Genomic DNA, 12,107 nt, shown 5'->3' with positions numbered 1-12,107 from the left:
TTTCTTTACCCCTCTGTGTTCTATGATGTCGCGAACGTTTACACTGTAATAACGATCATGTAGGGGTAAAAAAAAAAGGCTCTCTGATCAACGAAAAATGTTAGGTGCGCGCGCGCAAAACGTTGGCGCAGCTCTTTGATCGGCGCGCGAAAGCATTTCCCAATAATTGTAGTAGCAGGGCGGGAGACAAATCAGCTGATTGATAGGCAAAAGCCTCGCACGCTGCACATAGTAGCCCGCTTGTGGCCAATCCCATTGACGGCCTTTGATTGGCCGCAATAGCTGTCAATCGAATTTGCTTGCAGGCGTTCTCTGTCTCTCTCTCTCTCTCGCACGCTCGCAAACCCGCGCTTCGGCTTATCCACGTCCAAGTTGGGAGAGTCTCCCAGACGACGTATTTTCCGCTTGACGTACGGCTGAGTAAATGTTTCGCATCGATCGCGCGTACGCCGGGCCGTCGCTCGTCGCAATCGGTCAGAATTTAGTTGCAGTCGCGGCGGTTCGGCCGTACGATCGTGTACGACACCGGCAGTGACGAACGGGTTTTCATAGATTAGACTGGATCGATCGAGCCTTCGCACGACTTGATTGATATGTTTGTGCAAATATTTGCTGTTGCGATTGTAGCTTTCTTCAACTTCAACGCTACTACGACACTACGGCGTCCCTCATTGCAGCGAACCAATCATATTTGAGAGGAAAAACAAAAGATCGTCAATCATTTTGTTACGATCTTATCTGCGAAGGGTATTGAAGACAAACGAGAAAGGAAAAAAAACGGTCCATCTCCGCGCTTGCACAAAAGAGCTTTTATTTATCGAGCACGCGCTTTACATAAAGGCAGAGGCTTCACAATAACAATCTCGTTTTCGCGCGCTCGACAAAATGCCTCTCGTTCAATTTGGCCTCTCGCATTAATTTCCCGCTGCTTTAATTACAAGCTGTAAACGGCTTGCGCGTTGACTACGGGGTCCGTTTATGCGCGCCGAGCCCCCTTTTTTTCTCTTTTTTTTTTTTATCGCACCCAGCTTATCAATGCTTAACTGTCGCTGCCGGTTGCTACTTTATTTTTTTCCCTCTCCGCCTACCCATAACCCGGAAATATTATTTCGTCGAGGCGCGCTATTGTGCATGTTGATGGGTGGGCTTTACTACATCGGATATTTCATGAAAATTAAAAATTTCAAGAAATAGCTTGGAAAATCTTATTATCTGTTGGTTCATGCTATTGTGCTAATCTCGTAATTCTGCGGACAGTATATTCGTATCGGCAGCTAATTTTCAGACGATTATACGTTCCATAATGACCATTTAATTCGATAATTACGTTCGTTTCGCCAAATCAGTATTAACTACTATATCTTTTTCTTGAATGCCCGTTCGATCATGCGGAAAGGGATTTAGGACGAAACTACTCGCACAGATTGATACCGCGTTCGCTGGAATTGTAAATTATAACTTTCTCGAATCTCCTAATCAGACCAGCACTCAAGCTTCCGTTATGGACTGGTCCATTATTACAGGATATATTTCGTACTTCTGCTACTCTTTAATGCCGTAATAATTGATAGAGATTTCGTAAAATGGAATTATTCCTGACACAAACTTTCGTAGTAATAATGAAATTATATGGCTCACAATGAAATCATGTAGACCTATAATAACTTTGCTTTTCAATTTGAAATTCTTGACGACTGTCGCTGATAATTTTAGTTCACTGATCGCAAAAAAATGTCCAACGAATCATAAAAAATTAAAAAAAAATGATATCACACTTTAAATAATTGTCCATGATATGTGGAGCAGCTTCAGTCAGTTTCTGTTTGTTGAATAATGAATCGAGGCAGTATTTTCGAAAAGTAATTCACATTGCATGTACGTATATGTACAATTGCCGTTGGGAGGTCTCGTCAGCACCTCGTCACTTAATTAGATCGCTTTAATTACGACGCTTCGCAATGAACGGCCAAGTGTTCTTCTCTCTCTCTCTCTCTCTCTCTCTCTCTCTCTCTCTCGCTCTCTGTATCTCGTACACAACTTGATGGCAAATGCGAAAGCATAATTAAGAAAACTAGCGTCATATTCAGGCGATATGGCAATACTTTTAACTGGTGTCTCGTATCATTATCGATTCTTCGTAACAATCATCTCATTGGTGAATAAGCTACGAATTATTTTTGAACATTATCTAGTTTTTATGAATTTCATTCAATTTTTCAGAAACTGGCGTAGATCGTCTTTCTTATTTGTTAATTTTTTTTTTCAAAAAATAAAAAATCGCAATAATAATTGCAAATAATTTCAATATCTTCAATAATTACGTTTTAATATCATGGATAAAGAAGCATTTATATAAGTTTAATCAGACATCTATACTACGCAATGAAAAGACAAGCTTAAACAAACTGAAAGAGAAAATCAATTAACCTAGTTCTTTTTTCTGGAATCCTGCTTTTTTGGTTTATCTTTGAAACTATCTCGAATAAAATAGCTCTTTTATTGCTGATGAGCTGAAAACCAACGTCTATCAATTAAATAGAAATCGTACAAACTGGACTGAAAAAAAAACAAAAAATAATACAATAGATAGAACTACACGTATTGAAAAAAAGTTTATCATTAGCTCGTAACAGACCTTAAAGTAGAGATTGTCTACCAATTAATTCGAAAGATGCTGCTGTGTTTATTTTCCTGTGTATCCTTGTAGACTAGCAAGTTGAATGAAATTGAAAAGAACAATACCGTATCGTGATTGAATTGTTGTAAACTTGTGTGTGTATATAAAGACGAAATGAAAGGACTATTTAGGAAAATGATCGAAGGCACATGTAAATAAATTTATCCATTTTATTATATTATAATCTCATTCGTTCGTTCTTTCATTCCACAACAAACAATCAGGAATGGATTTATTATGTTACAAACGTGTACTTAACATCGACAAATGTTTGCTCGTTTAATCTATACTTAGAAAATGATGCGCCATGGAAAGCGCATATCTAGATCTCGTATATATATACAAACACTCGAGTGGCACGAGAACGCGTGGAACAAAAGAATAACACGAGGATGATACAGTCATGGACGTGTTTACATAAATAGATGTTGACCACTGATTATCACAGACTAATAAAATTAAGGAGGAACAAATGAAAAAAATATCGAGTCGTTGAATTTATAATCTCAGTTATCGCGATGGCCTTTCCTTTGTCTATCTTTTTCTTAAACGGGTCTATTTTTTTCGAACCACAATTTACATCTGAGCCGTGGCTTGTTCATTGTTTGATCAGGCTTTTTCCTCACTTGCCCGTGACAATATTCACGAGGCTATTGGTTGACTGTTTCCTGAATTATTAACTTTGAGAGCTATAATCACACATTGAGTCAGCGTTGATCTCAAATGATCAGTTGAATTCTTACGATCGCGTGTTCGCTCACAAGTAGCCCCTCGAGTCTTCCTGTTGCCGAATTCAGATGAACAGCCTCTTGGGTGTGAATAGTAATCAATTCATTTATAATTTTATCACAGAAGTTTTCCAATGGAATTTATTGATGAGAATGAACAATATTGATTACGTGTAGTGGAATAAGAAAACTCGTGATCATTAAATTATTCGACGGATAAAAAGAAGTGAATGGTTTGATTGCCAATGAAAGCTTATCTGTGAATTGGTTCGTTGATTATTGAGTACTTTCAATGGAATACTATTTGCTGTTGAAATTAAAATAAGGCATTCGAAAAGCAACTAAAGTCAAGAGAGAACGCTTACTATGATAGCAAGAAAGAGTTTGAAAAGGCCATTTTGTGTTGTTATTTATGAATGACTGACAATTAAGGAGGTTTTCGGAGAAAAATAAAGAGAACGGGAAAAGAGAGGCAGCATATGTACAAATAGTCTTACTAACGAATATACAAACGGTCCGAGAGCTCGAACGCTCCTCTCTGTACACTGGCTTGGCTGTATTTACAAATGGGTATCGTTCGCTACGTGTGAAAGGCAGGCCCGCTAATAGCTCCGAGCACCCCCTTACACGTAGCTCGTTGGCTATACATTGGGCGGTGCGGAGCAGGTGACGAAACACGGCGTCGTCGTCGTCATCGTCGTCGTTTGTGGTTGCTGCTGTTGCTCCGTCGTCGCTACTGTTGTCTGTTGCTGCTGCTGCTGCTGCTGCTTTGCCTGGGCACCAGCTTCACCACTTTGAATGCTAAAGTGCCGATAGGATATATACTCCGGTGGTATTGCTTGCTGATCTCGCTTGGCCGTTTCGCGTTGTTTCTTTACCTTCGGGGCAAACAAAAAATATCGACGAGTCATTCATTTGTTGTTCACTTTCAACTTGCTACAGCGCATTGCAGCCAACGTGACCTGCTCTAACATTGATTTTCGACAGATCTGAAATACCAGCTAATTATTATCGAGGTAATCAGTTCGTCTGCCACTTGGATTGTATACGTTATATTTGTAACGGCTTTACTCCTTTCTTTGGAAAAGCAGGGCAATGTACAAAGATAACCCCTGGGCGAAACGAACTAAGCTCATGCAGACCAAGTGTCTATACCAGCATCGTGTCACTTTGTCTTATATTTGTCTGGTTGAACGAACGAGTTCTCGATCGTTCGGCGCACATCCAAAAGCCACTGAGATCATATTAAGGCAAACCTTGAGATATCCGAGGACGGAAATGAGCATGATGAAGACGACGAAGCCCATGCAGCAGCCAATAACGAGTCCAAGCCTCCTCGTGAGAATGCCTCCGCTGCCATCTGCGCTGCCAGATCCTGTTGCGCCGCTGGCCGAACTCTCGGAAGCACCGCTGCCACCGGTGGCGGCGCCATTGATCGTGGAGCCATCGCTGCTGGCTACCGCGTCCGGTGGTTTGAGAGTGAGGATTTCGGCGCAGCGAGAGGTCGGCGAGTCGACGAGAGCCGAGCGTTGCATCGGGCTCGGTGCGACCTCGTTCGACTCTTGCGGCCGCCACGCCAGTACGCATATCAGGTAGTGTGTATTCGCTTCCAGTTTGTTTAATCGAGCCGAGCGCGCACTCGATTCGGTCAATTCGCTGCGCACCTCCTGCAATCATATTATGAATAGCCTATGCACTGAGTCTGACCGAATCTTGGATCCTGCTACTGACATAGGTTTCGTATTCATGTGCGTCGTCGTTGAAAACAAGATCATTTACACCTGGGATCCGATTTACATATTTTATACACTCGTGAGCAGCCAACGTACTATTCATCTTATTATGGTAAATATAGCTTCTTGAGCTCTTTGCTTTCGAAAATCGATAACAGTGAATTTGAAATTTCTTTCGCGATTGATCCCTACGAGAATAGGACATTGCCGTCACTCGCAGATGAGCGTCAATTACTTAAATTTTTGGTGTTTGCTGTCGCTTGTAATTTACGTACTACGACATTGCTATAAGAGTATATTTACACACACTATAATAATGAAAGAACGGAACGAGTTTAAAAATTTACCTCAGTGCCGTGATCAATCGCGTAGTACGTGACGTGGAAGCCCTTGAGCCCGGGACGTGTGCGTGTTTGCCACGTAACAACGACCGAGTGTGGTTGTATATCTTCGACGTTCAGTTTGTCTATAAGAGGTGCCGAGCAGAAAACCTGCGGTTCGAGCTCCAGGAAGACGAGGCCCCTCAACTCCGGTGGCTGATTACAGCGTAAAGGTACTCTAGAGAGTTTGCGGTGGTCGCCCAACCATTCCCATAGATCTTGCGTCTCGCAACCGCAATACAATGGATTTTCTGCAAGTGCAAAGTTTGTCTCACTTCTATAACGAATACCTACGAGAATATCAGTTTCTAGTTGCATTTGAGCTTTCGTGTTAACTTTTCTCATAAGGCAGTCGAAATCTTGTTTTATAGTATAAAATTGTAAAACATTTTATCGGCGATTGACATTAATTCCATGCTTACGAAGAAAAAGAACATAATACCTATGTATAGGTATACGGATTTGCCGTGTGGTCACTGATCTGTCTCTTACCTTCAGTCCTCAAACTTCGAATCTGTGTCTCAAGTGGTTTGAACGCATCTAATGGTGGATTCTCCAGGTAGTTCCGACTAAGATCCAGAATCCGCAGCTTTTTAAGTGGTTTGAACGCCTCCGCAGCTATCGAAGCTATCCAATTGCCCATCAGATGCAACTCCGCCAAATTGTCTAACTGTTGAAAAGTCGTCTTGTCGATCTGCGTTATTTGGTTGAAAGAAATATCCAGAGCATGAAGCGATTTCAGGTCTGCTGGGAAGTCCTCCAGTTGCTTTACTTTGTTACGCGTTAGATTCAGCAATTTCAGTAATTCAAGACCTTTGAGTCGCTCTTGTGGTAGCATGTCAAGCTCATTGATGCCAAGATCGAGGGTCAAGAGTTTAGGTAATGAGCGAAAAGCACCTGGTGATATTCTGGCGATGGAATTGCCGCTCATAAAGAGATGCAGTAACTCAGGAAACGCCTCGAAATCCTGACTCGCAACAACTGTGAGGTTCGTACGGCTAATGTGGATCTCCTGTAGAGTAGGGTATCTGGCATCATAGGTGATCTCGTGGATGCGTACCAGAGGATTGCCCGTCACGTTAAGCCAATTAAGGCTAGGTAGGTTTTGAGCAGAAAGCGCGTGTGCTGGAATTTGACGCAGTTTGTTTCCGGCCAACTCGACTTTGCGCAGCTGATTAGCGTAAATGAAAAAGTTATCCGGAAGCGAAGTGAGATGATTGTTGCTTAGATCAACGGCCATCAGCTTCGAGAGATGAGCTTCGGAGAAACCTGTCAAAGACTTGATTCTGTTGTTGCGTAAATCTAGTTCGCGCAGATGACTCAGCCCATTCAATCTCGAAACTTCCACGTGAGGAATGAGATTCCGCGAAAAAGACAGCACCTCTATTGACGAGGCATTTGCAAACGCATCGTATGGCAATTCTAGGAAACGATTGCCCTCGAGTCTGACCTCCTTGATCGACTCCAGTCCAAGAAACAACATGGGTGGCAGGGATCTTAGGAGATTGTTACCTAGCAGGATTTTATTGAGGTTCTTGTTGCGTGAGAACACATCTTGAGGTATGCGGTATATCTGATCATACTCGAGACTAAGTTGTTGCAGAGATGGAAGCCCATCGAGAGATTCGCCGTCGATGAGGCTCAGATTATTGTGCGAGATTCGTAGAGCTCGGAGGCCCGGAATGTCCAGTCGGTCTAGGACATTTGACGTCAACCTATTGTAATCGAGATTTAGCTCATACAGATTATTCAGACCGCGGAAGGTGCCTCTTTCTATCATGCTGATCGAGCAGTTACGTAAGTTCAAACTACGAATCGGCAAGCCTTCCTGGAACATGGTATCGTGCAAAGCGTTTAGCCGGTTGTTGGACATGTCGAGAACTCGAAGCCGCTTGAGAGCAGTCAGCGCGTAAGCGTCAACCTTGCGAAGGCCGTTGTCCGAGAGATAGAGTTCCTCAAGTTCGTGCAGCTCGGAGAACATCTTGACGGTCACGTGACTCACACGGTTCATACTCAGATCTAGGAATTTAAGTGCTTGCATGGGTTGGAAGGCTGTATCTTCGATCCGTGATATCGAATTATTGGTCAGGTATAGTTTTTCCACGAGCAACAAATCCCGGAATAGAGGAGCTTGCAGCCTGGTCAATCTATTGTGACCCAGCCACATGATTCGAACGCTAGTCTGGCCACGCAGCGAGTCGTTGTGCAACACGCCGAGGCCATTATTGTCCAGCTGAATAGAGACGAGCGAGCTGCCGGCTGAGTCGGGCTCGGCCGACACCTGGAAGACGTCGCCAAGTACGGCGAGCAAATTGCCCTGAAGATTAACGTGCTGTAGGCTATGCAGAGATCGCAGAGCGCCCGTTTCCATGTCGGTTATGATGTTGTTCTGCAAGTGTAGCTCCTGCAGAGACGGCAGCGGTGCGAACACGCCACGCTTGACCTCGGTGATCTGATTGTCTTGCAGCCTTAATTCCCTCAGCTGCTTGGCTTTGGCGAAAGTTCCGACCTCCAGATCTCGGATGCTGTTACCATCGAGCGAGAGCGTCGACATGTTCTCGCAGTGATCGAAGAAATCCCGCGGTATTCTCTCGATGAAGTTGCCGCTGAGGTGAAGTTGAGAGAGCTGCTCAAGGCTCGTCAGTCCTCGGCGGTCGACTCGCCTGATGGCGTTCTTCTGGAGGTAAATGACGTTGAGACTATGGCTGCCGATGAACGCGTCGGCTGGTATCTCCAGAATATTGTTGTCGTTGAGTATCAGCTCCTTGAGCTCTGGCAGTCTGGAGAACACTCCACGGATATAGTGTATATGATTGTGACTGAGATCGATCGAACGTAACTTCTGATTGGCGCGGAAGGTCGCCGCTTCGAGGAAGACGATCTTATTGTGGCCAAGATCGATCGTCTGCAGGTCGATCAGCGATATGAAGGCGTCTTTGTCGAAGCTCTCAATGGCATTATAGTACAGCGAGAGTGTTCTCAGGGACGGACAGCAGCGAAAGCAGTTCAGCGGTATCGCTACGAAATTGTTGCTGCTTAGGTCCAAGGCATTCAGGGCATCCAGTCTCGAGTAGCCGTCCTCCGGCAGTTGGGAGATCTCGTTCCAGGCTAGTTTCAAGCTTGTCAGTCTGTCTAGTCTGCGCAATGCCGTCATTGGGAACAGTCGTATCTTGTTCTCGGCCAGATTCAGCTCGATCAGACTTTCTTCCAGACCGGCAAACGCGTACTCCGAAATTTTGCCAATCTGGTTGGCTTTGAGATTGAGTTTCGTCAGCGACAGCCCGTAAAAGCTGAAACTGGGCAGCTCAGATATTTGATTGGCTTCTAAATCAAGCTGGTTTAGCCTGCCGAGGGTGGTGAAGGCCTTTTGCGGCACACTGGGCAGTCGACTGGATATGAGGCCAAGCGACTCGAGACTATGGCTGAATCTGTGGAAGGCATCCTCGGAGACTTCGCGCAAGCTCGACTGCGAGATTTGCAGGTGACGTACTAGAGCCCCAGCAGGAAAGATGTTCGCGTGCAACTCGTCCACTTTGTGCTCGAGGTCAAACACGCTCAGCGAGTGGATCACCGCGTCTGCAACACAATGAGCTTTTTTTAGTAGAGCTATGTTTAGTCTCGTAAAGTGCTCGTTACAGCTCGATCAAGGGAGCTACTTATGTGCCGAGCGACTCGCGTAAAGTCAGGAATGACTATTCAGGCGTGTGTTGGAACCGAGTTGCTCAGAAAAATTACGCCGCGATACGTAGCTTTACTCCTTTTTTTAAACACAGCGACCTGTAGATGCTTCGCATTTAGTTATATTCAGCATAAAAAATGTACTGGGTAAGCTATCAGGAAATAGACAAATAGAGAGAAATGGAGAGAAGAGAGAGAGAGAGAGAGAGAGAGAGAGAGAGAGAGAGAGAGAGAGAGAGAGAGGGAAGACAAAAGTGTATTACTAAACGTGAGATCGATATAGAGATATATACGTACACAAAGCGAGCTAATCTTTTTAACCGAGCTTGCTCATGCAAAATGTCTTGAATCCTGTATACCGAAGAGAGAGAGAGAGAGTTTGCTACAGTAGACTCTATATATATCGTGGTACCTCGAGTGTGCGAGAAAATCCGTAAGCCTGAAGGTGGTCGACCGAAGGGGAATGACTGAGGCGAAATAAGGGTTTTCACGCGCGCGCGCGAGAAAGAGAGAGAGAGAGAGAGAGAGAGAGGAGAGAGAGAGAGAGAGAGAGAGAGAGAGAGAGATCTCTGACGTACGACACATGTCTGCAGTAGCGCGGGGGTTGCCGCGATAGAAGTACAGCCACGTGAACAGCAAGTTTACGCAGCGCGCAGGTCTTTATCCGCAGTAAAACTCGCTGGATGCCAGTACGTGAAACACCAGTCTTGTTGAGGATTACCAAGGATCATGGGATCGGACACTTATTAATTTTATTACTCTTCTTTATAACCCAGACGGTATTTATGGACTTGATTTGACATTTACGAATGGATCAGCATGCTAGTATATTACATTGAACTTCTCGTTTCATAGCTGATACGTGAGTTATAGAGCTTTGCCAACTTTTTAGGATTATGACCAGCCACGCTTACTGGTTAACGAAACTAATAAAATGTCAGGCTTTTTGTTTGCTTTTTTTTTTCAAAGAAACTCCATTAAACTTTTATGTGGACGACCAATAAACTTCCTTTTCCGAGATCAAATAGGAATTTTAGTTTCTTCGATAAACTGTATTTTGTAAGTTGCGGCAATGTAACAGTAATGTAATATAAGTGCAATTATTACGTGCACGTGCAGTCGATTGGCAACTCACCATTGGGTTTGGCATGCGCGACCACGCGATTGAGAGCAGCTTTGAGCGATTCTTCAGTGGAGCCAGTGCACTCCAGGAACAAGCCGTCAGCAAAGTTGTAGCAAGGGCAGGAGGCGGGAATCGAGTCGGGACACTGAAGTGGAGCAGCGAGAGACGGCGCCAGCAGAGCTAGCAGCAGCGGCAGTAGCGGGATGAGCACCTTGCGCCTGCCGCGAGGCCAAATCGTCCACATTATCGGGCTGCGAGCATCGCCCCACCTACAACCAGACAAAAGCTTCAGATTTATGGAGGTCCCGGATTTTCATTTAAATAAGATGGCCTCGATTATCCACACCCTTTGAATACGTGTTCCGCGACATTGTTCCCAGAACAAGATTCATGGCGAGGCTAGTACACTGCAGAAAACCTGAGCTGTTTACAGCTTATATCCCGTTGAAAAGATTTTCTGAAAAATCTGTATATCGTTGTCGCAATACGATCAAGTATTATTATCACAATGGAAAATTATCAACAGCAGTGCTGGCTTTCACGTCTGCCTTTTAATTCGACAAATGAATCTTGTGCGCGCGCGTAAACACAACGGCAACGGTAAGAGTGCCAACAGGCAGGATCGCCATGGAGTAAGTGCATCTGCGAAGCACAACTGGACGAGCAACTTTTAGGACGGATGCAGTATTTTGCGAGTCGTACTTCCTCCGCGAGGTAGAAGCCGACACGGAATATTTCCACGAACGTGGCGAGTTTGCGCATCCGCCTGGGTTAATATGTGCACCCGTGGCTCATTGCTAATTCGACTGGGTACGCCGGCGCGTTACGTTGCGCGTTAGCAAGGAAGAAGATTACGACGTCACATGCCCGGGGCCTCAGATCGTGTTAAGGCTACCTAACGAAGAGCGCGTGTGTCCGTCCGGACTCGGTCGTTGGAAATGCAGGCCATCGCGAGGAGACAATGACGATCGCAATTGCCCGCTTCGCCGCGAGTGGCTCTAATTGAACTTCTCGAGCTTCAGTAGCCAGCGAATGCAGTTGTCGTCGCTACGTGGCTGCTAATTACTCAGTCAAATATTCAAACCTAGCTCGGCGTGCAGCTTGCAAAGGCATTCCTTTGACAGGCAACAGGGACAAGCTGATTTATTCATCAACGCGAGTGATCATCTTACAAGAGTCTGAAAGTTAATTAAAGTCGACTCTCATTTGACGAAATGAAATAATATTTAAAAACGCTCTCGAAAGGGGGAGGGGAAGAATAATAGTGCCTCGAGAACTCTTGCGCTAGTTGGCAAGTTGATATAACGGGAAGTGGACGCAGATTGCTTGGGAGAAATCGAAGAACGGAATAAAGAGGAGTAGCACGAGTGGAGGTAGCCCAGACAGCTTAAAAAGAGCCCTGAATAATTTCATGCGCTGAAAGGTCGCCGGCACAAGGAGACTCTCTGGCTCGTGAAGTGCTTGAAAATTCATAACCGCAGTCCGCGGCTAATTCCACGTTGCCTTCCGGCCGATACGTCGCTCTAGTGTCGGCCAGCCTGTTGTAATTTGAGGATCGGTTGTGCGGCGATCAATGGCACGGAAGACCGCGAGGATGGTTCTGAAAACCGTGCTTTCCTCGAGCCGAAAGCCCTGTCTTTGATTCCTCAAACGGGCAGCGCTCGATCGGGGCACTCGGAGTGCTGGAAAAGGCAAAAGTTTACTTGGTTTCGTTCGTGCTGGCGGCGCCGAAAGCCCGCCACCGTTAATTCCATGAAAATCAAGTTATTCCTTCTCTGGCGCGCTCGA

At 45.1% G+C, this 12,107-nt stretch overlaps 1 protein-coding gene across 4 annotated transcripts in view; it reads right to left on the bottom strand.

Annotated features, from left to right (window-relative positions):
- Positions 1-2,862: 2,862 nt before the first annotated feature.
- Positions 2,863-12,107, bottom strand: part of LOC131664321 (protein artichoke-like) — a 47,729-nt gene continuing 38,484 nt past the window's right edge. For 3 of the 4 annotated variants that reach the window (XM_058935309.1, XM_058935308.1, XM_058935307.1), the window contains 5 exons: positions 10,332-10,588; positions 6,011-9,094; positions 5,486-5,769; positions 4,662-5,072; positions 2,863-4,283 (listed from right to left, as the gene is read on the bottom strand). In XM_058935309.1, the coding sequence (XP_058791292.1) occupies positions 4,047-4,283; positions 4,662-5,072; positions 5,486-5,769; positions 6,011-9,094; positions 10,332-10,563 (4,248 nt within the window). In that variant the 5' untranslated portion in view covers positions 10,564-10,588 and the 3' untranslated portion in view covers positions 2,863-4,046. The remainder of the gene's footprint in view (positions 4,284-4,661; positions 5,073-5,485; positions 5,770-6,010; positions 9,095-10,331; positions 10,589-12,107) is intronic. The other variant, XM_058935310.1, reaches the window with a different exon arrangement.

This window comes from Phymastichus coffea, unplaced genomic scaffold (assembly GCF_024137745.1).
Source record: "Phymastichus coffea isolate CEN01 unplaced genomic scaffold, Cenicafe_Pcof_1.1 PCOF00043, whole genome shotgun sequence".
In the NCBI taxonomy this organism is placed as follows: domain Eukaryota; kingdom Metazoa; phylum Arthropoda; class Insecta; order Hymenoptera; family Eulophidae; genus Phymastichus; species Phymastichus coffea.
Note: the sequence above shows the minus strand (reverse complement) of the source record. Positions and strands in the feature narration are given on the sequence as shown.